The sequence below is a fragment of the Dermacentor variabilis genome, chromosome 6, assembly GCF_050947875.1.
Source record: "Dermacentor variabilis isolate Ectoservices chromosome 6, ASM5094787v1, whole genome shotgun sequence".
Lineage (NCBI taxonomy): Eukaryota > Metazoa > Arthropoda > Arachnida > Ixodida > Ixodidae > Dermacentor > Dermacentor variabilis.
In genome coordinates, this window is record NC_134573.1 from 137894421 (window position 1) to 137921327 (window position 26907).

A 26907-nucleotide genomic window follows, 5' to 3' on the forward strand; every position below is an offset into this window, starting at 1 on the left:
CCCGACGACACTCGGCGACGTTTCTTCGGCCCCCACCGACCGACCGACGACGGCGCAACAACGCTACCGCGCCGCCCGTGTGCAAGGGTCTCTCAAGTTTCGCCGCGCTTTGTAAGCATCAGGCACTTCGATCACGCCAAGCTCGACGGTCCCCACCAACCCCGCTCTCAAAGTGAGTACGACGAGCTGCGTACTCTACGGTGGTCGCCCGCTGCAAACTAAAGGCGCGCGCGCGCGCTTTCGCAGTGCGAGAATCGCTGCCCGCTATGTAGCGGCGCTTCCGGCATCAGCGCGAAATAATAAAGTGACTAGGACATGCTTTGTTAAGCCATCTCTTTATTCGTTATCTATACAAAAGTGCCCCGAACTGCGGCACGAGACACAGACTGACGATGGTAAAGCTTGCCTCGGGCTTGAAACCAAAGCATTGTAGAAAACACTTACATAGCTATATATATATATATATATATACTTTTCATATCTTCATATTTATAATTATATATATTTATATATATGTATAAAATAAAACAGCAATTTTTTTTTCTAGTTTCAGGGTCTTGACATGTACAGGTGATCTAGAAAAATTAGTGACAAAGAGATAAACGGGGGTGAGTCCGTTTTGTTGCTTACACAACGCTAATTGCCCACACAGAGAACTCAAAACTAGTGTTGACACACAGTCTCAGGTATACAAATTGAGGTCGTTTTTTTTTTCTTTTTTTCTCTTGCTTTTCCACGTGTGAAGAGGATAGCCAGATGCTATTCCTGCTCCAAAAATATAAAACTCTCACTGTTCTTGTATCTACAGGTTCCTATATACAGCGCCCAAGCCAGGGCACCAAAGCCATTATTACCCCCTTTAACACTGGCCCATCCTCAAGTGGACGTCTCGCCTTAAAATCCACGTGGGCCATTTGCCTGGTGCGACAACATACATATCACATGGCAACGGCATTGCACACACAAAATGCGCGCAGCGCTCGACAAGCATGGTCACAGTCCGGCATCACTGGCGAAGATTGACACGCACTTGCTGTACCGTCTTCCCGTCGCTGAAAGCAACTCGTGCTTGACTTTTTTCCTTCGCACGCACACATCCACACGTCACTGTCAGCGTTGGCTTCACAGAAGCAACGTCCCAGGGAATGCGTCCACCCCAAATTACAGGACACACTTAAGTATGCAAGTGCCGACACGTGACTGCTGGAAAAGGCTTGAGGACACCTTGCACAGCTTGGCATTTCCATGCCAGAGCTGGCTTAAGACAAGGAGGTCTGCTATCCTCCTCATCGACAAAATGTGGGCTGCAGTGACTGTACTGTTCCAAGTGCCTTGTCAGGGGGCAACCAGTGGAATGCATGCAAGATGACAGCTCCAAACTGAACATTACGAACAAAGCCATTACTAGGTGCAAAAGCGCCACTGGTGCTTGGCCAACTTGGCAAACAAACGTCAGTCGGGGACCTCCACGGCTAGTGCCGGGCATGCTCGATGCATCAGAAAGCAGTCACTCCAGCAAAAAATTATAGAACACCCCAAGAACATGCCAGCCCGGATGGACTCGATCACAGAAGCTACTAGCTGTGGCCTCCTCAAGTAAGACAAAAAGAGAACACAGCACAAGGTTCAAGACGTAAGCCTGCTCTCGCAAATAGGCACACGTGAGACAGCTGCGGGAACACCCATGCTTCAACCATCTCTTGAGCAATAGTAGCGTTAGGGCCTGACAAAGACATCAGCTGCAGCTATACAGCCGCTCAGGTTGATACTAGGGGGTCCCTCGTGCCATGGCAAAAATCATTTTACCTTCAAGCTTGCCACGACTTGAAAAGGAAAAAGTCGATGCAGGAAGCCTACAGAACCAACTCCTACAACTGTTTTTTAGCTGTTTGTCACCCTTTAAGCATGCATGCCAGTAGCTATGTGCATCGAAAGTGTTAGCACACCTGATTATATGGAATCTGGCTAAAGCCTGCTTCACATACTGCTATTACTCAAAGTGAATTGGTCTCAAAAAGGACACAGCTAAGCAAAACGTTTTTTCTACATTTACAGCTTCAAGCACGACACCGCCGCACCAACTGCCACTCTCCCCAGCAGTGAATGCATGCTTGTATGATGCACCGCGGCCTAAGCTGAGGAAGACACGCTGTCACAGCCAATACAGCTGACAATTTTTTAGCACGTGAAACGGGCTTTAGCCAGATTCTGACACCTATCCAGTGTCAAGATTGCAACATGTGGGGAAAAAAAAAGTGAAGGATTCGCAACAAGGTGAATTAAAAACAAAACTGAAGTATGTCAATAAAAGGGTTAAAATGATTTGGCATAGAACACTCGCATGCCCTGCACTGGGGCTTTGTTTGGCACAGGGTATCGCAAACTGAGAAAAAAAGAAAACTAAGAAAGCCCCATACAGCAGAAAGACTGTTCAATGCTACAGATGAGCAAGCAACATCGCAATCAAGACACAACCATAAACACAGACACTGGGTAGACATCAAAACACAGACCAAAAGTCCTCGATGGCAAGACCGGACATCAGAGCGCAAGTAGGAGCAGGCCTTACAATTGTTACCTTACAGGCAGGAGCAGGATGGTCTGCTTTTTGAGGTGCTATCGTCTACAGCTGAGCCCACTTGAAACAAACTCATCAATCAGTGCAACAAGTTGTGCTACCTGAATGAACTATGTCTGCACGAATATAACAAATATTTCCTGTATTCTTTTCTTCTTTTTCATGTCATTTGGAGCCGGAGATCGCGCCACATATAACATTCAAATCTGTGCTACGAATCCAACGTACTGGACTCGACCACCCAGCATCCGAGTAAGAGAAGCCCAATGTTATGACACATGCAACACACCGAAAGTGGGCTTCTACACACTTGGGAACACAAAGTGGTGTTGTGCAGTGCGACAGTGGAAGCCTGACAAGATTGGCGAAGGTCTTGCTTCTCTCTTGCGGCACGATGCTCACAAGCAGAGACAATGCATGAACTGGGTAACAGTTTACAGGTAGCTGCTTTACAATCCTGGGCACTTCTCGCACTTTCCCAAGCCTTGTGCTATAAACACGCAGACCTAAAATTTCATTCACGTGAATGGTGTCTCATGTACATCACATTCCAATGCACAATAATTTTGTCGTCATCTGAGAATATTGTTAGTGGCCCTAGGGGGCCACAATTCCTGGCCGATCGCTTTCGGGGACATTACTTCCAGCGCACATTCATTAGATAAACCAGTGGACGGGATATTCGTCGCTCCAAAGAGGTACTGCGCTGGATGCTGTCGGGCAAAAGTAACCAAGTCTCCTCGTAAGTGATCGACCCAGAATACATTCTCAGTTCGGTGATTTGCAAGAATAGGCCCAGGAATTGCACCACTTGAAACCAAATGTAGTATACCCGCCACTCCTATTTCTGCATGTCGCTTTCCCAAGCTAGTGTTCCTAAAGAAATTGTGCAATGTACATTTATCTTCTTTGTTCTGACAAGACACACTGACGTCCACATGTGCAGCATTGCTATGTAAGCGACCAATAGGAGCAGAGTTAAGTGAAAGCCTAACATCTTGTGCATAAAACTGAATACTGTTGTGAGGGAAAACAACACTTTCCATGCTTGGAGGACTCAGACTCGACACAACACCGGCAATAAAGACACGCTTAACAAAGTAATCCAAGGTGCTTGTGCCATCACCGCTTCAAACCGAACACACTTGATCAACGGCAATTGCTCAATCTGTCTACAACAAATAGAAATGCAGTCACCCATGGACTTTTTGGACACCCGATTTTCCCAACATGAGAGTTTACTGACCTACCCATGGCACCACTACACAACCTATAGAGCCAACATACTACAGTAAATCAATGAAAATTTCAGCTGTCGTGCAAAATTTTTCAAACATCTGCGTGATGTCGCAAACATGGTAGTTGAGAACAAATTTTTCACCATTTAGATTGTCGCCCAAACTCCTGCTTTTCTTGGCGAGATTTCTTGGCTTTCCAATACTGTCTGGCTCCTTCAACACAATTTTGACTTGACATTGAAGCTTAACTTGTCATTACCAGCTCCCAACGAAAGAGCTCTGGTTAGACTTGCCAACATAGTCGGTGCAGCCATGCCGAAATTAGCCGCCAGTCAGCATGACGACAAAAGACAAGCCTTTGCAGAAAGTCATTTTCTATGGTGACAGGGCTTGAATTGAATCACAGTCTAATGCGACAGCAACAGAGAAAGGGTGCTCAGGCCCACAAGCAAATATCCAGGAGCCCTGGAAGTGCCTACAAAGTTAGTCTGAGCGTTTAAAGGCTGCAACAGTGAAAACTGACATGTAAATAGAAAGCCCCTAATTTGTTTAGTGCAACACCGCTTAAACTGCTACTATTGTGCAATCAAAAAGGTTGTAAGCAGCATCTGTAATTGGCGACAGTGCACAACACAGATCAGGCTAACATACAAGCACACTAGTGCCGAACCAACGGCCAAATGCAGCACAATCCCGTGGCCTTGGCTATTACAGAATTTCAAGCAGCTATTTCAATAAAGCATTACATCAGGAAAATGTCGCAAGCTTTTGTACTGCAGACACGGAAAAAAAAAAAAAAAGCAATGTGTTGCTTCAAACTCCATTTATCTATCTGCCTGTTTATCGGATACTTACACACTTCCCTTTGCGTTTCAAATTTTCGCCAGCCATTACGATACCCCCCAATACGAAATACGAGCGCAGCTCTATACGTGTTTCATTTCGCAATACTATATCGGCTGGTGTGGACAATCTGTCTCGTGCGACAAGTTGCAAACGAAGCAAAGTGTGGCATGACTACCTCCCTGATTAGGAAATTGCCAGAGGCAGCGCATGAGTGACATGCGGGCGTCATTCACAGCAACTGCCGCAGACAGGCCTCCGCTCATGCAGCACTTTGTTTCCTTATATGGTACCGGTGGACGCGCTCCCCGCATGCCTTATCGATGGCATCACCAGTAAAACAGACGATGCGGTTCTCATGGTTTCACTTCACCCTCCTCTTCCGCTCTTCTCCTCACGCTCTTTTTCTTATCGCTGTCTCATCCCCTGCTGCACTCTGCGTTCGCTCTTTCATCCTTCGCTGTGCTCGTTCACTCAGTTATGCCAATGCTCAATGTAGGAACGGGTGTCTAAGAACTGCGCTCTAAATGTCAGTCAGCAACTGCGTCCTGTTGCATATGCCGAGACAGCATAACACAGTATCCTTCGTTATGCAAACTACAGTGTCGCCATCTGTTGAAACATGCCAATAAGATAAAACTACAAATGGCAACAACCACAAAATTTTTACACAGTTTACACCAAACAAACAAAGAAAGAACAAATCTGAAAGCAGCTTTGTAAGCAAACAAGTTGCCTAACCTGCACTGGGACAATGGCCTTTTTAGTTTCGCCTTAATGCTGGCTTCTCCTCAGAGCACGGTTGTTTTCCAACCACATGACACTGCTCAGCGAGTGGAAGGGCAAGTTACACAACTCTGCTCGTGCATGCCACTACTCCACATCTGGCCAGCAACCCTCCAGACTCCCGAACACACGAGGCCACAACTGCTGCTGTACAGGTAGCACACTCGCAGCCCGATACATAACGCAGCACCGCTTCCCTGCTGAGCACTATCGAGACTGCAAGAGCAGTCCCCTCATCCTCTCGAAAGAAAACTAATTGCTTGGGAACACTTGTAAGTGGGCTAAACTACCGACGACGAAACACCTTAAACTTAAAAAAAAGAAAGAGAGAAAGAGGGCCCCTTAAGGTTCCAGTACAACTTAGTGCATAGTGAAGCAGCACTAGGTCCCATGTTACATGTTTAGATTCCAACACATTCCATTGTAGCCAACACGCAAGCAATTATGGCAGGGGGTGACGATTTTAAAAACAGCAGTAAAAATGAAACCCAAGTTAAAAAGAAAAAAATAAGAAAATAAAGATTGCAACTCCAACCTATCTTTGGCATTCTGGAGAGGTAATGTTGCACTTAAAAAGCACGACCAAAACAGCAATTTTTCAACGTCAAAGCAGGAGAGAGGCAGATGACTTCTTGCACCGCTAAACACTTAAAAACTTGATTATGCAAAGATTAGTTTTCGCTTACTCAATGACAGGCTTTCAATACTATAACTTTAAAAAGTGTTAAACTGAGAAGCGCAACTGATAAAAACACTAAGACACCCTCAGCAGAGAGATAGCGGAGCAACACATTCTCGCATAAACACATCAACATGTTGCAGTTTCTTTCCCGCAGCTTGGAGAGCACGCTGCTATGAGAAGAGCATTTGTAATAAAGTTGCATGGTGGCCCTTATCGATGAGCCACCATTTTCTCCGTACGCAGGCGTAATAAACATTTTGGAATGGGATATCGGTTTCCTTCACTGTTCTTGCCCTCGCCCCAAGAAGGCCAATGACCTAATAATGCACAGCGCGACACAAAATAAAACCGCTGCCAAGCACCAGGCAGTGGACGTTAAGAATACTGAACGAGTTATCTGCCACACTCTTCAACCTGAGCAGCTTTCGGTGAAGCATGCACACCTCAGGAAAGACTTGTGGCCACACCAGACTAGCAAATGCACAGGCAACACTCCCTCCCTATCATCCATGGACAGCTGCGACGAGCAAGCTCCCCACAGCACTGACGCCCAACCATCTGAAAAAGCAAAAACAGGGGAAAAAAAGATCAGTTATGTGGGTCACTGCACTAATCAATGTTATGCGAAGCATTTAGCTGCTTTTGGAGTCGCATGAAAAGGTACCAGATGGAAAAAAAAAAAAAAAATCATGCAGATCGCACGTACTGTAGCAATCGATATAAGTGAGGCTTTGGTGGTAAACTGGCAAGACGAAATGGCACATCTCAATAAGATGTGTGCAGCAGACTTCTGCAACAAATGTGCCCCACAACAGACAGCCAATGAGGCCAAGAAAAGAGATGTCGTGCCTCCACCGATCACAGCATTTAAACCATCAGAGAAGCCAAAGCTCTTGCATGAGAGCATGTGCGTTTATGAAAACTGGTGTGTGCATGTGCTTTTGCGTGTGATGTAGTACATGCAGTAATAGTCTCAAAGAGCTAAATAGCATGGGTGCTGTTGTGGCCTAATTGTGAGAGCATCAGGCTGTTATGCTGGGAGACCCAAGCGGACACTTAATTCTTTAGTTTTCAGTGTGTGAGCTATTCAGCAAGGCAGCAAAGTCTGGGAAGGTTCACCAAGAAAGCTGTTTTACAATTTTCTGCGTAAAGCAAGCAATAAAAAAAAAACAGTAAATGCGCTCACCTTCACTGTGCCCTCAGCATTCTGTCTCATTGTCCCAGTCACTATCATATTCACTGTCTGAGCCGGAGTCCGAGTCAGACACCTCAATGGCCACCCTCCTGGCCAAAATGGAAGCCACATCATGAGGTTGTGCTGCTTTCTCCACCTGCTTCTGTTTGAAGTCTTCTACTCGCCGTAGCTTGATGCCTGGATAAAAGCAGATGCAACACAATAGAGTAATGCCATCAAGCCAACGCCCGTGCCAGCCATGAAAAAATATTTGCATTCGGTCTCATTCCAGCAGATATAGAACTGCAACTTCCGCAAATAATCACCCTCATGCAAATGCAGACAAGATTCTGAGGTGTTGCCGTGGTGCTGGAGTGTCACAGTGTTGCACTGCAATCTTTCAGCACCGTAAAACAATGTTGCAATAATCCTTAGCACATTGCGAGGGGCTGCCCCCAGTGGCAACCACAGTGGCGACTCTAATAGCAGTAGCGTTCGTTCTGGTGGCACTTGGGGCACAGTGAATGTGTCAAACACACGTCCTCACCCATAAAAATACAACCAAATTTTGATGTGCCCCAGGAATATTTTCCAAGTGAAAACATGAGCTCACAACGAATAACAGTAGGAACTCATTGACAAGATCCCATTTTGTATGATTTCTTGGTGCCAACGTTCGCGACCAAGAACCCAATGAATTAATCAATACAGTTACGCTTCTTTTTTACCGGTTCATAAGTTCGTGGAAAACAATCTTTTGGTGCCAACGTTCGGTATATGGTCAACTGCAATAGTATGATACATTGTGTGGCCGCTAGATCGCATGCAAACAAGAAGAGACGCACACGATGATAAAGGACAACAGCCACTCGCCGTGGCAGCTTCCCCTCCAGCACCAGTGCTCGACCACCTGTTTTGCGTGAGAACGCCAGCATGCGCTCCGTTTCCTCTTCCGGTGCTGGCGAATCTTTTCGGGGGACATCGCACATCCTACATGTATTCACAACTGCCACTGCCGACCCTGATGCGATAAGCATCTTCGCCCATTTGTTTCACTGCGCATGCGGTGTGTAGCTGGTGAAAGCAACTACAGGCTTTTCAAGGGGCCCAAATCACCTCTTGGACTTGAAGAAATGCAGTCGGCGGTAGCATAAACTCCTGTGAAACACCTCAGCCAAATTTTGCAGTCATGTGCAGCATGTAGAGTTTACATGCAGAGCGCAAAGTCACATATTTCTCAAACACTCTTCTCAAATTAGGCCTTCTCCTCCCATGCTTCAAAGCTTCTTGAGGCTAGCATATGTCGTCATGTGCAACATTCCCATAGACAGATGCTATTGGCCGATAACTGACATCAATCAAGAAGGGTGCTTCGATCAGCCTGCTTCTATTTACCATTACTGTGTGTTTATTTACGCAGTTTAATGAACAGGCTGAAGTAAGTGAAAAGCTGCTTTCAAATTTCTGTAAAAAGTAAGTATTTAGAGAAGAAGCCAACTATCGTGTGTTCACGGTCGGCCTCAGCTGCCTGCGTATAAATTAAGCTTCAGCCATCCTGCTTATTCGTGATGTAGCCATTTGGTCTTGCTAATTTCAATTGGTTTTTAACACTCAACTAGTCTCGAAACACATTAAATTTAAAGAGAGGCTAAAGGCAAATACTAATTAAAGCTAAAATGATACATTAGTGCTCGAGAATCTCTAAGGCGTCAATATTATCAGAAACAGAGTGTTGATAATAGAGAAACTGAAGTAAATGCAGGGCATGATTAGAGTCTCCCTCGGCACATTCAAGCACTTGCCCAATGACGAAAGCACTCCGCAGTTAAATTCCATCCCTAGTGCTCAACTGCTAGATGCAAAAAACATCCTTGTGCTGTATTATACGATGAAATAAAATGCTACTTGTCCAGCTCTATTTCATCTTTAGAAAAAGAGAACTCATTGAAATTGCCATTGACGACAACGCGGGCGTTCGAATGGTTTCGTTTGCACTCATATCTATGCCGCCCACGCTTTTGCATTTCAGTACTTTCTTGATCGCGTAGTGCTGTGCTGGTTTTGGTGGCTCGCAAAACTCGCAAAAACTAGAAGTAGCAGAGGATTAAACTTCCACGTGATGTCACAGGATGTCCGAACAGTCCACGCCACTTGACCAAAAAGCAGCTGCAGCGGCGAATCCGCCACTCTGTCTTGACTGGGTACCACTGTCTGTCGGGCACCGTTTTACTCACCGACTGCAGGCAGCAACGGGTGGTGATGGCATATGCAACATCACCACTCCCCCGTTTTGGTGGAATGACATTTGAATTTAGAAAAAGGCATTTGGACTCTTCAGACGCAATTTTCTCGTAAACTAAGTTTTTTCTTGGCACGAAACAAGCGTTACGAGGTTTCTGGGACAGTATTTAAACAGTCCACGTTGACTTAGTATTTGCCTTTAGTGTCCCTTTAAGGTTAGATCAAACATAAGCTTGCCAGTATGTGCTCACTCCTGGCCACTCGTGGCTAGACACCATGGCAGACATCACTTCACATTGAGCTAGTATTGATATCGCTTCAAAATGTGCAAGTTGGATATAGCTACTACTACCCGTCGGTAAAGCTGGTGCAGGACAAAGCCGGTCCGCACCAGGTAGCATGGCCAGACTGGAGCAAATGAGCGCAAGCACACATTTCAGCCCTGTCGTGCAACGCTGTATACCAATGTCGTAGCTGCAGTCTGCTATGTAGCGTGAGTGCCGCAATGACTCCGCTCAATGAGCACACTGCGGCTTGCTGAGGACAACCACATTTGGCACCCGTTGCAGTGGCGTCTACGTGAACATCCAAAATTAAACTTCAACTGTGCACTACGGTGACTATCAGTAGGCGGAGCGTTGTGCACACGCCCCACTCCGCCATAGCCTTTGCAGTGCAAGGCATCGAAGAAGGAACGAGAGCACCACGAAGGAGATCAAGGGTGATCTTTGACTTCCAATAACTCCGCTTCTGCTGAACACACTGAAGTATTTTTTGCTCCGCAGTATTTTTGGAATTGCCTACTCTAACTTCAAGTGCATTTCTCAATAAAAAGTGCTTCAGAGCCTGATTAAGAGGGGGTCACCCAAAAGTGCCCGCGTTCGCTGTTGCAGGAGGCACGAAGTGAGTGTCGCATTTCACTCTGGCGGGATTGCATCCAGAATCGCTCACCAGCTCGATTTCGTTTTAGTGTCCTGTCGCCTGGTCACTTGGGCACCGCCAGCTCAAAGCATGTCGACGACTCCTGCCACAACAGTTCCCAACGAGTGGGCACATCAAAACGTCTCACCAAAATGCATTGCCCAAGACGCAACTGACCCAGACCGTATCTGAGGTACGCACAAGTGAGCTTGGCTAAGCCGCAAGGAAAACAATGCGCATCTCGGGCTCGGTGTGTCGTGCTGTAACGATCCTCACAACATAGATGTCAAACACAGTGGGGTCGTCGAAATTTTTTGGTGACTTTGGGTTATACATTTTTATGGTTAGTAAGTTCTTTCTCATCTTTTTTTTCTTTTCAGGATGTATGAATGAGGTTCTATTGTATTACAGTATTTATCTGATTCTATCGTGCATCCATGAGTGGTGCGTGATACGTTACTATTACAGGCCAGGTAAGTTGTTTAATGACAACAAACACTTGCCCAAGCGACTTTAGATTTGACTAATGCTAATGGTTATCCTGTGCTGTGAACTGCTGTGATCCTGTGCTCCCTATTTCCTTCTTATCTTTCTAACGTTGCGTGCCTCGTCCCTCAGTGTAGCGTAGCAAATAAGCTTTTTTAGCATGAAATGCTTTTAGCTAAAAGCCGGAGTCGTTATCTCGGCACTGAAACGAGAACATTCAGGCAAGTTGCGAGAATAAAACAAGATTCCACCCCCACCCCCCCCACTAACTCTTTGTGTACATGGGTCCGATATGACCAAATCCGAAACCGACCAAAACCGTGTTCAAACTGCCTGCCATCAGATCCAGCCTAGCCAGTGTCGTCATCATTGTCATCACAAGACGATGACTATGGTTGGTGATAGAATGAGTTCTCGAATAGCATGACGATGTTGTCGTGCCGCTTTCAGTCTAATTACACAAGTAGATTCAAATGATAATGATAAAAGTTACATGTTAAGCTAGCAGCAACAAATCGATTTAAGTCTTCTTGGCATTCCAAAGAAGAGCATGCATCGCAGGATGAACTGAGTAACTAGTGAAGTGTTAGTCTAGGCATGGGCCACCATCCCGTTTGGGAATGTTGTACAGTCGTTTGATAAATGCAGTATCAAAGACACCATGGACCGTATGGAGGACATGTGGTTCTTTACAGACGTCAACAAAGTGCTGCCCGAGAGTGATGACGGTGGATATTATGCAAATAAATTTCAATTCTGTGAAGGTAAAGTTTTCTGGTTTCGTTTTTTTCTTACTGCTGGAATGAGAGGCACGCTACATTTTTCTTATACAAATCAGGTGCGCATCCGATTTCTCCTTTGTTTAGGTGCTCCAATGTTATCGTTATACGAGATTTCTACTTTGAGCCCACAAAAAGAGGGTGCGCAGTCGATTTGTGTATATGTAAAAGTTAGGGCAAATATTGCCAAATGAATCAGTGGTATGTATCGGTGTTTTTCTGCTTGCTGTTTAATTCGGCCCACCAGATAATTAGACCAATTTCGTCAGTCCCGCCATGGTGAAATTAATGGAAGTCGGCTGTATATCAAATGTAGTTCAATACATTTGTAGCACAGTGCTATAGTATTGCATGGGTTTTCAAGGGGATGTTACAGCTGTTCGATATAGACAATAATTCAATATACCCAAGTTTGATATATCTGGAATTGACAGCATACGGTTGAACTTGCATACCTACATGCTGAAGCATTCCAGCATCATAATCCAGAACAGAACGCAGAACTAGTTTTTTTCTTTTATATTAGAAAAAAAAATAAAATGTTCACTGTATTCTTGACAGGATGCACTCAATGGGACCAATGTTTGTAAGAAATGTCACAAAATAACGCAAGAAACGCAGGCCATCAACCACTTACCTTCTCTGATCGCAGCCAGCAGGTCACTTCTCGGATCTGTCGGTGGTGCCGAAGTTGTTCCTTTGACAGGGGCAGGCGCTGCCCTTTCTTCCTTCTGGACCCCTCCTTTGCTAGAGCCAGAGCTCTCAGACTCTGCCAACATGCCGTTGGACAGGCCTCCATTGACCATTGCCGGGGCCGCTGTGACCCCATTTGGTGGAGGCAGGGGTGGCGGTGGAGGAGGTGGAGCCACAGCCACACCAGCTCCCACTGCAGAGTCCATCGCAGAATCCGGTGCCGGCGGCGGCGGAGGAAGTTCCATGTTGTCGGCTCCATTGTCCACACTGGCCTGGTGCACTGGAGGTGGCGGAGCCTCCACAGCGCAGGGGACAATGGGGCCCCCAGCTTCGGGAGGTGGCGGTGGTGGTGGAAGGGTTTCCCTTTGGCTTGCCGTCCGATGGCGACTGGCCCCACTTGATGGAGTGCCTCCTGTGATGCTTGGCGAAGAAGTCCCACTGGAGACGGAGCCTGCTGTGGGCGGGGCTGGAGGTGGCTGACTGGGGCGAGGCCTGCGTGAAGGCGTTCCATTTCCATTGGCTGGCGAGGGTGCGGGCTGCTGCTCCACATAAGGTGGTGGCGGTGGATAGTGGTTCGGCGACTGTGGCGGGACGTGCTCCGAGTAGGCGGGCGGGGGAGGCGGATAGTGGGCGCCGGGTGCCAGCTCGAGGCTGCTGGGGCGCACGGGCCCATCAGGCAGCGTGGCAGGCGGTGCCTGCGGCTGCTGCTGCAGCGGAACGTGAGGCAGGGGAACCCCCGGCGCAGGCCCCCTGGCGTTGTTGTACGGAGTGGTAGTCCCATAGATGGGCGTGTGGTCCAGAAACTCCTGCGTTGTGGCCAGCTGGCGGTAGCGTTCCCGGGTGTTGTGGGGCTGCCGCACCTTCTTGTGCTTCTTGCCTTCGGGCCGAACTCGGTTGGGCTGGTGGGAGAACGGAACGAGTCAGGAGAATGGCAGGACCAAGCAGCGTTTGCCACTAGTGGCCTTCACCACGAATTTTTGAGCATAACACCAGCGCCAATCTTAAGTCAGTCATCACATTCAGAACGCACCAAGTGGCTAGACTAGTAAAAGTAGCTTTCTTCAGCTCAGCAGAAGCAGCTGTGACAAAAGAAACTTGTGCACAGGCACACTTCTTGGAAAGTCAAGCGTTAACCTTGCATTTGTCAGGTGTGAGTGAATGACAACAGGATTGGCTAGCAGAAATGTTGCAGCATGAATGAGTACCTGCTTCGGCCATGCAAAAATGAAACTTGTTACAGTTTAACCCACATATAACAATATTCAAGTGCCAAGAAAATACCATTGTTACAACCGGGTTGCACGAAAAAAGCAGAAGGGACAAACATTTTAATTAGAAAGAAATACAGGTGAACCTGCGTATAGCATCACTGGCGTTAACGAAACACGCACAAAGATGCGACGTCTCCAAGACACACCTGCTCTGTAACACACCATAGGCAAAATAACCGCCGAAACATTTTAAAAAAGAACATTAAAGAAACATAAAAAGAAAGAACTGATCCCGCATTAAATCATTATGGCGATAGTGCTGACCAAAAAGACAAAGTACCGTCCCCTGGAGCGTTTTGTCACCTAAGGAAGGGTGGGCATAGCCTCCGAGATGGGAGGATGGTGCGCACTCTCCATTGATGGCGTGCATAGAGTTTCCTACAAGAATTACTAGAGGGAACTCTGGCGCTAGTGTCTACGGGAGCTGCAATGGGAGCGGTTGTCCCAGCATGTGAATTATGGGAAGTACATGGATTTGCCTAAACTTTGTCCTTTTGGCTTCAAACAGCTTTGTGACTTTGTAAACTTGTCATTTTCAACAGTATATTGCGCAATAAATAATTAAATAAACATCATTAAAATTGCCCGACGGCAGGATTCGAACGCAGGGACTCCAGCACAGAAGCCTGATATTGAAACCATTAAGCCAGGGACGCATGTATCGACAAGCGAATGAAACGCCCTTATGAATTTATCGCGGGCATGCCAGTGCCTTGAAATGCTTGGCGCGTTTCAATTTGGCCACCTGGACAAGCTCAATCGTTGCAATTAATAGCAATTGTGCGCGTTCCCGGCGTCTTCTGCACTTCGAAGAATATAGATTGCGTCGAAATGTATGACAACAAGATTTATATAGCATAATATACAAAGCCACAAGAACGTCTGAATCCACAAGCACGAAGATCAGACAAATCCATGTACTTCCCATCATTCCCATGGTAGGACAACGACTGCAGCGCCAGAGTTCCCTCTAGTAATTTTTGTAGGAAACTCTATGATGGCGTGCGCCTCCCAATCTTGGAGGCTATAGAGCAGGCCACTAGAAGCCAAGCCAGCGGATAATCCAACATGGCAGCCTCCAAGATCAGGTCGGGTGGCTCAGAACAAGCACTTTAGTCCGGAAAATCAAACTTTGGGGCCTAAATTCGTCCAAAAATTTGGTCGCGAAAATGCATTAGCTCAATGGGAACCCTAACAATGCATTTATGAAGTCCGCAACATCCATCAAGTCCAAATTTTTGGAGTCCGAAAAACACATCAGCTACTGTAGCAGCCATAACAATTAAATTTCACTAATGGGTGTCTGCACAGAAAATTAAATAATTGCAAAATTCAGGAACGGAAAAGAAAGTGCGAGCCACTTCATCACACCCGCCTTTGTGCCGCGCATCCCGCATACTGCCTTCGACACCCGTCTCCCTCCCACCCCTCCCACCTACGTCGAAGAGGTAGAAGGGAGATGGGAGAGGGGCGTGCAAGGTGAGTGATAACCGACAACGCCACATGAGAACATCACAGTAAACAGATTATTTTACCATAGAACACAAACAACAGTCGATGGTGCATCTGCTAATTGTTATATCTGGTATATTTTAAAAAACAATATTGTTATAAGTGGGTTCGACTGGTACTAATGGTAGCAAGTACAAAAATTCTAGTGGTATGTGCACAGATCATGCAAACACTAATGCAGAGATTTTGCTTTTTCCCTATTGTGTGATAACACCTCTCACCGTTGAAAGCCAAAAATTAGGGGTGTGTGAATATCAAAAGTTCCAAATATGAATCGAATACGAATACTTAGCATCGAATCTCAAGTATGATATGCACAGGCATTTATTAGAGAGTTGGTTTATTTGAACATTTTGGAACATTGCAATTTCATTGTCATAGGTAAAAAAATTTAACTAATAAGCCATTATACTAAAAGATTGTGTATTAGGCTCACTTTAGCTCTGGAAAATTTAATAATTTCTGCTAGTTGTCTGTTCTTGTGATCATCATCAACCTATTTTATGTCCACTGCCGGACGAAGGCCTCTCCCTGCGATCTCCCATTACTCCTGTCCTGCGCCAACTGATTCTAACTTGCGCCTGCGAATTTCCTAATTTCATCACCCCACCTAGTTTTGTGCCGTCCTCGACTGCGCTTTCCTTCTCTTGGCACCCATTTTGTAACTCTAATGGCGTCTGGTTATCTATCCTACACATTACATGACCTGCCCAGCTCCATTCCTTTCTCTTAATGTCAATTAGAATATCGGCTATCACCATTTGATCTCTCATCCACACCGCTCCCTTCCAGTCTATTAATGTTACGCGTAACATTCTTCGTTCCATCGCTCTTTGCGCGGTCCTTAACTTGTTCTCGAGCTTCTCTGTCAACCTCCAAGTTTCTGCTTCATGTTAGCACTGGGAGAATGCATTAATTGTAACACCTTACTTTTCAATGATAACCTGTGCCTTAGTATACTGCATCAGTTTCCCGTAAAATCAGAGGCATATTAACTCTACCAGTCGTCCCTCATCGAATCTGCTGTCAAGCAATAAGCTCAAGATTGGGGGTGGGACCTGCAAAAGAGTGCACCTTCGCTGTTCCCAAAACCGCGCCCCTTGCTACTAGGAGGCTGGCTTTCCTGCAAAGCTGACAGCCCTGTCACATGGGCACACGTAAACTCCATTTAACTCCTTCGTCTTTACATCAAGGGGGTTGCGCTCCATGTCACACGGTCTCCATTGTGCCAAAGAAGTTAAATGGAGTACTCTCGTTTCCAGATAGCTACAGCTGCGAAGAAAACCACACTAATGCAATCGTCTAACTGGCTCACTTACAAATTTTAGCATTTTTTTTTGCCTTAGTTTACACGCCACATAATGGGAGTTCTTAATTTATTTTTAAGGACATAGCATCTCTACCCTCTTGTATGCTTTGCTATGCCACATGGCAAAATCTCATTCTGCCATTTCGTTTGTTTATACACTTAAACACTCATCTGGAAGCAGGTGAGCTCACCCCGAACACGCGCATGATTATACAACACAGATTCGCCACATGAAGCGCACCAGTCGAACAGCGTGACCCCGCGCACGAAAGCAAAAGCACAGTGTGGCCAGCCTCGCTTTCGACTTCACAATGCTTGGAAAACAAGTCTTGCAGCGACATACAGCAAACTCCCTCGCTGTGATTTTATTAGGTCACCATACTGCATTAAAAGAAACTATCTTTACTGGCGACTGTACATGTGAGCAGTTGCACGCGAAAGTAAGCGCAGCAGCGTTGTTTCTGTCCCATGCGGCACCTGTCGAAAGCTGGCAACCTGCCGTGTAGCACGGCCGCAACTCCATTGCTGAAAATCTCAATTAGGGAGTTTCATGTCAACGGAGCTCGCGGGTGCCCGTGCGACGGGTATTAGACGTCCAGTGGTTAAGCGTGTTTTACGGGTGAAATTTGCCAGCAGCATGAAATTATAGCAAAATTCAGCCTAAGATCAGACACACTTGTTTAGATTAGATGGAAATAAACGCTAAGAACCACGTGAGCTCCTGCACGGCCAGCATCATGTTCGATAGTTGCGAATATTCATATTTAATTGAATATTCGAAAATCTTCAAATACCTAGTTTACAAATGAATACTAATATTAAAAATATAATATTCAATAATAGTCGAAATTTTCGTATATTTACACCCCCCTACCAGGAATTCACATTATTGCAAAGCTACTAGTATTAATTCACTCTGATATTTCTGCACCAAGCACTATAAATTGTTGCAGCACATCAGAGGTGTCTCGTCAATTTCCATTAATTTAATCTCAGTTAAGCTTACCTTACCTATATTTCTGCTGTATTTAGGCGCTGAATGGCTCCCACACTTTATTAAGAAAAGAAACGAAGCGGTGCAACTCATTTCCAGACTTGAAACATCAAATAATATTAAATAAAGCAGATATTCACAGTTAAATTAAGAAATCACAAGTCAGTAGGCTTTCATATTAAATACACACCATCACTCACTTTACTCAAGACACTCAAGGGTAAATACCAGAAATCACAGTCCAAAAACATAGATTAGACCAAACATTCGTACTGCAGGTTCAAGCCATGGTTCAGACACAGATGAGAAAGGTTAAAGCTGTGGGAAGCAATGTGCAGAAAAAGACATGGCTAGTTACACTCACCTCAGCTCCGTCCTTTGAATGCACCAGCTGTGATGACAAGCGGAAGGCCAAGCCAGAAGTAAAAGCATAGCAAAAAAAGGGAAGTATTGAGTACACGAAGGCAGCAAAGCATTTCAAGAGGACGACAAAGTTTTAGTGTCGCGAGAATTAGGGCAAGCTTAGCATGTTTGAGTGTACGTGCCATTGAATTAGTGCTAGAAATGCCAAGCTCTGTTCTTTCACACATGCACACAGACACACACGTGCGAACTCCCTAAATAAAATAAATATGGCATCACCATTTATGTGACTTTGTTAAAGGGTACACTGCGACAGCCATGGAAAAGCTTGGATATGAAAGGTTTGGCCCATCTTGGCACATCTTGGACTGGCCTAAGATTTGGCAATTTTGACATCCCAGTAGCAAGCTGTCACGAAAATGACTGCAGGCTGCTGTTGCAGCACAAAAAAAAAAAGCATGTTTTAGCGAGATAATTTCTGGCTCTGGAGCAGGCAACTTCAGACACATTAGACCAGACAGGAATATGCCAATATGCCCAAGACATCTTGTTATAGGGCTAAGATGTACAGTAGCCGTTCTGTGCCTTGAAAGCTAGTCGCAAATTGTCATGCCGTGGAATAAAAAGGTGAGTGCTGAGAATATGTGCCCATACCGTACTGTATATACCATGCAAATATGATGGAATTACTATAGCTTTCAACCTTTTCCAGTAGAAAACGTAGTAAAAATCAGTTTTGTTAGAGACAACACAACTGATGAGAACACAATGTCACTTTCTCCTTCGCTGTTCGTATTTACATCTCTACTTCCAACACTGTGTAAGGTTATTTCATACTTGCATGCTCATGCTTTGAAGTTTCTTGTAGACATCAATCTAAATTTGCAGTCTGATCATTCCGCGAATACACACCCCCAATGCTTACAAATTTATTGTCTGCGCTCCCCTTGTTTTCTCATTGAATAATCTTCAAATCAAGTACTAGTAGAAGTTACCCACATAACACCCTCCTCTAGGTGCTTTTCCCGCTTAGAAGCTTTACAGCTGGGCTGAGATTGAACACACAAACTAGCTTCACCATACAACCCTGCCCTGTCGACATGATGACATGTCCAAGTCTCTAAAAACGTTGAAATCCACAATTCACTTGTTTGTACACATGTGAAACATTTAAAAAGCAATGCATGTTGGACCCACGTCGCTATAATAAGTTGGATGTTGCAGAGAAACTATTGCAACAATATGTGATAAGAATTCATATTTCCTTTTTGTTCGGCCCTTATCACAAGATACGTACTTTGTACAGCGCTTCAATCACAAGGCAAAAACATAAATCTCAAAATCACAAAACAAAAAATCAAAAAGCAATGAAGCACTCACTTTCTTGCCCCTGTCAAGCATTATCCTTTCTGTGTCCTTGAGCATTTCCCGCCTCCAGAGCTCAAAGAAATAGCCGGGGTCTGTGTATGACTTGAGACCATCTTTTCCATCATCCCTGTAACGAAAACATCATTCCTTTGCTCCCACGCTGCTCTGGCAACCACAAATGACACACAGAAGCAAAAAAAAAAGCATTGCAAAGGCGTCTCCTAAAAACCACAGAACTTGTCAAAGCACGTCAACAAGCTATTGCCCTTGCCCTGCCATATGTACAGTAAAACCTCTTTAAACCGTACTCACTTAAACAGTAGTTTCTTTTTAAATGTAGTAAAGTCATATCCCTGACTCAGCAGCCATCGAGCATAATGCATCTTGTATCCGCATAAACCGTACAAACTTATTGCATACGTATCAGTTAACAAGTAGTGTTCCCACTTTTTGTTGCGCAATCACGGCGGTATGTCGTCCCCATCGACGGCCCGGCAGAACAAGAAGCCTCAGAGATCAGAATGGACTCAAAGCGCAAATGCAGAGGGCATGTGGAAGGATAAAACCACGTCAACATTAACACCATTTAGTCACCTTGCCAGAGAGTGTTCTTTATTTTATGAGACAGCATTGTGGCGTAGTACAAGCTAGGACTCGCATCATGCCGAAGCTCGAACAAAAACACCGGGTGCTCAGCATACAAGAAAAATTGGACCTCGTTCATGCTATTGAATGTGGCACGAAGAAGTCTGCGCTGGCACATGAGAGGGATCTACCTTTGGCTACAGTGTGTGGGACTTGGAATGCAAAGGAAAAGCTGCTTTACGGTGTTTCTGCGATCATGCATAGATGTCGGCTATGAGGTTCGACTTTTCCTGATGTGGAGGAGGTGCTGGGGAAGAGGTTAAAAGCAGCGCGGTCGAAAAACCTGCCTGTTAGTGGACGCCTACCTATGGAGAAGGCACTGGTCTTCGCTTTGCGGATGAACCACGATGACTTTGTATGCAGTAATAGCTGGCTGGCGAGGTTTAAGTCTAGGCAAGGCACAAACACGAGAACAGTTTCAGGAAAAGGTGCCACTGGTGATGTGGATGGCGCAGAACAACGGCAAAATGGTCAGCTGAGGCGCATCTTGACGGACTACGCGCCCGATGATATCTTCAACGTGGATGAGCCTGCCCTATTTTTAAACTGCTGGTAAACAGGACGCTTGCGTTTAAAGGTGATACATGTACCGGCGGCAAGCATGCCAAGAACAGGACTTATGTTGCGTTCGGAGCAATTATGTCAGGAACTGAAAAAATTCAACTTCTCGTGAATGGGAAGTCGGCTAAGCAGAGATGTTTCAAAGGCGCCCGACGGCCGCCTGGACTCATCTACCACAGCAACACAATAGTGTGGATGACTGCAGACCTTTTTAGGAGTACATGAGCCTCATTGACTGTCGTTTTGTGTCAAAGAACAGAAGTGTTGTTATCTCTGATAATGCGTCGGCGTGCCCATCGCCCTTGATAACCTTGTGCCTGTGAATTGGTGTTTCTGCCTCCTAATACCACAGCGATTGCCCAGGCCTTAACCCAAGGTGTTATTCGGGCTGTGAAACAGCTTTACAAAAAGAATCTGCTCCACACAATTCTTCTAGCCCTTGAGTGTGGCAAGGTTGTTTGCAATTGACCTGCTGGGCACAATTCACCTGCTGGAATACTCATGGCAGCAGGCTGAATCGGCGATAGTGCAGAACTGCTTCAAGAACTGTAAGAATTGTATGGGGATTTACAACGTGTGCAGCTGAGACAGAGGATGCTAGTGACACCGTTAACCAGTCTTCTGATGCCGTCGACCAAGCTTGTGTAACCCTGCTCGCTGAAGTGCTGGAGCGGCATGGTGTTACAGAAGGAATTTTTTTCACCGAGTTCAGAGACATCGACAGCGACATTCAGACTTCTCCAGACATGTCCGACAAAGCCATCGTAGTCTCTGTTGCTGCTGAAGTGTCGCCTAACGACAGTGATGAGGACGACACGGAAAGCGACAGCCCGGGCGATTCAGGCCCGACAGTGGCAGAAGCTGCACATTATGTCAGCCTCATGCAGGTGTTTGCCAAGAAGAGGGGACTGGCGGAAAAGCTGGCTCACGGCTTAAGTGAGTTTGAGGCCACTTTTGTCACTGCTAGGCCACCGCGGCATCAAACAAAAATAACAGACCTTTGTTGCACGAAGTAAATAAATACTGTATGTTTTTTGCCCTTTCATAACACTCCGAGTTCCGTTTTTGACAGGTAAGTGGGCGATCTCACGCTCTTTCGGTTAAGCAGTACTACCGTTAAGTACATACTTTTCGCGAGCTCCGACCAACTACGGTTTAAAGAGGCTTCACTGTATATTAACCTTCTGGGGAGATATTCTGTAAGAGTCCACCTAGTGGACATGTCCATTTTGTCTGCTGTTGAAGTTCCGATTGCCTGGGCTGGGCTGCGCATCCGTGACAGCGAGGAGCCACTGCCAATCAGCACTTTAGCAGCAGACGAAATGGACATGTCCGCTAAGTAGACTCTTACAGCATGCCTCCCCAGGTTAGTTCAGTCAGTAGAGCAACTAGCCCAAAAAGGTGTGGTTACTGGCTTTGATTTCTGCAACCAAACAAATTTTCATTCAACGATTGCAACGCTTTCTTTCTCACAAACCCAATGAGGGTGTTTGTCTTATCTTTTTGTCCAAGCACCTGTCCCAAGCATGGACCCCAAGAAGGTAAGCACACCTGTATGGATTCAGCTTGTCCAGGGGCGGTGGCTTGTCGCATGCTTGGTACATCTCGAGCATGCCTGCTGGCATGGTTCCTCGACACACCACCTGCTGGTCGTACACTATGGAGCTGCGGAATGCCTTGCGCATGTGTATGTCTTGCAGCGACACTGCATGAGAAAAAACAAAACAGGGCAACCAAGTCAATACGATGTGCACAAACTAGAAAGAACACCACACACAAATGAGGCAGGCTATGGTAGCAAGCGGAAGCTCATTTGGCCGGCTTCAGAATGCCACGTCATCAGTGCAAGGGCGTCAACTCCGGCAGCCTCGACGACTGGAGTATATGAAAGTAAACTGACAAGTTTCTTGGGAAGCTGACACACTACTACTTGACCTCTGCGCCTGAAAGGACATCCGCCAACACGGCCAAAAGTGGCAGTGACAAAAACTCCCAGAGTATATGTAGTGCACACGAGTGTGAAAACATGTAAAACTTTGAAATTAGGAACCAAACATTGCCCTATTTGAGTCATAAACAGAATCAAATAGTCACTACTTGTAAAAAGAATGCTTTTTTAACACTTCAAATCCCCACATGTGAGCTATCAAGCAATAGATTGAAACAGAAATATAATAAATTTCATTCCAGCGACCATAGTGAACATAAAGAACTTGCATAGAACTTATAGTGATGAACTTGCATAGTGGAGCACGCCATGTCTCTCATGGGCGGTATTCTCAGTTGACCACTTTCAGTGATCATTTAACTATCACGAGATTTCGCGAGACCTGGCGCTAGAAGTGTAGAACTATTTAGCCAACAGTGCTCTCGGAACTGTACAAAAGACAGCAAGTTTGGTTCAGTGACAGAAAAGTTGTCGTTCCTGACACTGTACCCAATTAGGGGAATAGCACTCATTCCTTCTTACAACCTGCCCTGAGCAGACACCTTTCGTGCGACAGATATGCACTTTATTAAGGATGATTTACCTTAAGACCAACCAGCCACAAGCTGCAGCAAACATGGGACTGCAGAGACTAAGTAAAGCAGCCTATTTAGATTACAGTGACTTTGCTGGTGCAGATTTTGCTTCCTTACAGCACTTGTCTGAATAAAACTTGCTTGCAATAGCTACTTCCTCTGGCATCTTTTTACCATCAGAAAGCTTCCAATGGAAGGTGCAAAGTCCAACGAGCGAGATCATTTGGCGACCAGAATTCCTTCTTGCAAAACTTGATGCAACATTCATAACTTCATAGAATGAGCGTAAATTCTAAAACATCATGAAAAATTTGGGAGTGTTGCCAGGTATGTCCCATTTCCTTTTTACTCATTGATTCTACGTCTCAATAAAAAAAAAAAGCAGTTATATTCTTCTACACTTTCCTTCGCCTAATAGTCTAGACAGTAAGCAAAAAATTTAACCCTTCATTTCACCTCGTTTCTCTCACTAAATGACACTGGTGTCACAAGAACTTTGCCTACACAGCAAAGCTCAGGTGTTGCTGTACTGCCTTTATTGACTACAGATATTCACACTATCTTGTGCAGTACTGCTCCCCCCTGCTCTTTGAAGGGCGAGGAAAAGACAAAAGCTTTGAGGACGGTTAAGCTTCGCCTTTAAAACGCAATAGCACTCAAAGATCCCTGACTGCTTCTCACACTTCTCAGTAACTGCAGCTTATGTAACTGTAATGTTTACTGAAAAACGCTGGCAGCGAATGCTATGCACTAAGGCGAGCTTTCTCATAGAAACACAGCTTCTTGAGCGGGCTGATGCCGGAGATAGTGCAAAGCCATGGCAAAAAAATTACACAATTTTTAGGCTTCTGTTATTGTTTCCCACTTTTAATATTTTGGTCAGAGAAGATCTAACATAAAAGGCCTGCGCTGTCAGTGTTTTGTTTCACGACACTTGTGGGCTGTCATTCTCAAAATTGCGAGAAATAAATTTGTCAAGAATGTAAGACACGGTATGAGCAACTTTAGTGATAGAATGGTGTGCCAATATAACCCACATGTACTGCATGTCATATAGCAAGGCGTGGCATGTACATGCACCTAAATATATACGGCAATTTTCGCTCGCAGGTCGCCAACGCCGGCGCCAGATTTTCTGCAACATGGGGCCCTTAACGCTATCACAATAAAAAAGTTAAAAGTGCAGTTTGCATCTAAGTGTGCATGCTCCTAAGGCACTGATTAAAACAAACTAACGAATGCTTTCCAAGCATAACTACAAGAGCCATAGACTTAAGGATAAGACATGCAAATAGTGTACATACTCATTTAAGACCTATGCCCCTTACTTTAGAGATAAAAAATAGCTCACAGGTCAGTTACAAGTGTGACGTAAATTCTTGCCGAATCGCTTGTGGGTCTGAAGGCCCTGCTTCGACCATGAAATTTCAGCATGGGGATGTTTTATAACGCTCTCGTATAAACTACTATGCTCATCTCCAATGTTCGCTGGGTTTTTAAGCATACACTGGGGCAGCCGAAGGCAGTATGATGGCAGCGGGATGTTGACAATGGAATGACGATTGTATGATGAAGGTGCAATGACAATTCTGAATTGATGTCGATCATATAACGACGACAGCGTGATGACCACTATATGACTATAATGGCGTGACGATGACTGTATGACAACGATAGCATGACGATGACACCATGACGAGAATCTGATGACGGAGCTGGAATGATGGTGTTAGAAGGACAACTACGGCATCACGACAACTATATGGCAACAAATGCGCGACAGTGGCTGTATGATGATGACACAGTGACAACGATGGCATGACAATGGCGTCATAATGAAGATTGAATTACAGCATTATTACAATGAAATGTCTAAGAAGAAATTAGGTCAATGGCAGTACGGCACGTGCAATCGGTGGGCTTAGCCGCCAGTAATGCGTGCAAGGCAACACCATCTGTTGGGTGTGCCAAGGAACCAGGAGACAAAGCTTTGCGTCACCATGACCAAAGTGTCCTATCTCATTGGTGGAAGCGAACACGTCACCGTGTGCAATGTCGCGAGCTGGAGTATTCAATAATAAAGCGAAGCTTGGTCAGTGGTGCTGAATCTTGTGTAAATGTGCGTGAGTAGTGCACAGCTAGCATTTCCATTATCTTTTTACACCATTCACGGTGCCGTCCACCATCTTTCCAGTTAGTAATGTGCTTGACTTGTGCAAGAGCCGCACCCTGCCAAGATTCAGAAGAAAAAATTATGGCACTTTGCGTGGGTAAATATGGTACATTTTTTTGCTGCCTTTTAGCATACAAATGCAACACCACGTATGCAATAAAAGGAAAAGCAGAGACTAAGGGACATCTTGTCAAATGTGTCAATTCAGCCCTGCATGACAAGCAGCTCTGGCAAAAAGATTGTCAGTTGTCCGTGTGGTGCCTACATCATTGTATTGGACCAATGCAATAGCACCTGCAAGCTCTTTATTTTCTGCCATGCAAAACCCATGCTCTCTGCAAAAGTGTACCCAACACAGCCTTCACCAAATCAAGCAAAATGTATCAAATGAGTTCACATTACACAATGTTTGCAAAACTCACTTTAATGCACTTCTGAGTATAATGTAGATACTCAACAATAAAGTAGCAGTAAACAAACACTAGAATAAAAAGAAAACAGAGCAACATACTATGATGACATACTTTCAATCCCCTAGCATTTGTTTAGTTTCTCATAAGACAATCTACCCAATCTTTGAACACGTTTGTGGCCTACAGCGACGCTCCATTACCATGCTCTGCCACAGCAAACATTGCTTGCTGACAATGTATTGAATCAGTACCTGGCTTGAACACTACCCTGTCTTAGGTTATATAACTATTACATTGCATATACACTAAATCCTTTATTATGAACTTCATTTTCTTACACAATGTCGCTGCCACAGTAAACAAAAATTACTTTTGTCATGTAGCATCACAATGAGCATGTCACTCGGTGCATAAAATGCCATCAGATACAAATTACATTTTCCAGTGTGTCACAGGAGCATTATATTTTCCTCCAGTGTCCAACTATAGGGCCATAAGTACGAAAATGTTGCGCATGTCACGTGCACACTCACCTTCTTCCACCGTTGAATCCAACTGGGTGACCTTGAGAGCGAGCCGGTCAACCCTCTCCTGGAGGGCTGCCGCTCGGGTGACCAGGGCTGTCGCATCTTGGAAGAGGGCACCAAAGAGGTCGTGTGCGTGCTTGGACAATGATGATAACTGCCGCACGACATTGGCCAAGGAGCCGTTGGTCACACATTCAAGCTCGCTAGGAACCTGCAGAAACGTGCAATGATCAGTATGATCACTACCTGTCGCAGTGCACAATCATATGTTTTTTGCTATAAGCAACGGAACAAAAACAGTTACTTTTTAAAGTGGGTCAAATACAAATAAATTATCTACAAGACACTACGAATAAACGTTCCAGATAGTTTTACATTTTACGCTGATAGGCCTCATGTTACCAAAACTTCAGTTGATACTGACACGACAGGAGTCACCTAAACAATAGTATTTAATTTCGAAGGGCACGCTTCTGCGCACTGCAGGAGGCGGAGGCAACTGCAAGACACGCCCTTCCCGTCAAAATGTAGGCTCCGGAGCAAGGCTTCTAGGCCGACCACTGTGGATTTCTTTCTGCAAACCCTTTGTTCTGTTTTATCTGGTTCTGTACTCCGTAACAAAGAATCGTCTCGACAGGAACGCATCCGCATTTTAGCAGACTTCAACAAATGCCACACGTGCACTGTGCCTCGACGTACCTGTACTGCAGGAGCACCTCTTGCATCCAGGGGCAAGGTGCCCCGGGACACGTGCACAGGTTCGATCAGCCGCTGCACCAGTGGCATTGCCGCCTGCCTGCCTCGGGCTGCTCAGCCACACACTGAGG

At 45.4% G+C, this 26907-nt stretch overlaps 1 protein-coding gene across 3 annotated transcripts in view; it reads right to left on the bottom strand.

The window, feature by feature from the left end:
- Positions 1-316: 316 nt before the first annotated feature.
- Positions 317-26907, bottom strand: part of SCAR (wiskott-Aldrich syndrome protein family member 3 SCAR) — a 29113-nt gene continuing 2522 nt past the window's right edge. The window contains exons 2-9 of one of the 3 annotated variants that reach the window (XM_075695940.1): positions 26780-26901; positions 26087-26291; positions 21996-22149; positions 19251-19365; positions 17872-17898; positions 12366-13320; positions 7314-7499; positions 317-6685 (exon numbers count right to left, since the gene is read on the bottom strand). In XM_075695940.1, the coding sequence (XP_075552055.1) occupies positions 7327-7499; positions 12366-13320; positions 17872-17898; positions 19251-19365; positions 21996-22149; positions 26087-26291; positions 26780-26866 (1716 nt within the window). In that variant the 5' untranslated portion in view covers positions 26867-26901 and the 3' untranslated portion in view covers positions 317-6685; positions 7314-7326. The remainder of the gene's footprint in view (positions 6686-7313; positions 7500-12365; positions 13321-17871; positions 17899-19250; positions 19366-21995; positions 22150-26086; positions 26292-26779; positions 26902-26907) is intronic. The other 2 variants (XM_075695943.1, XM_075695942.1) reach the window with 2 other exon arrangements.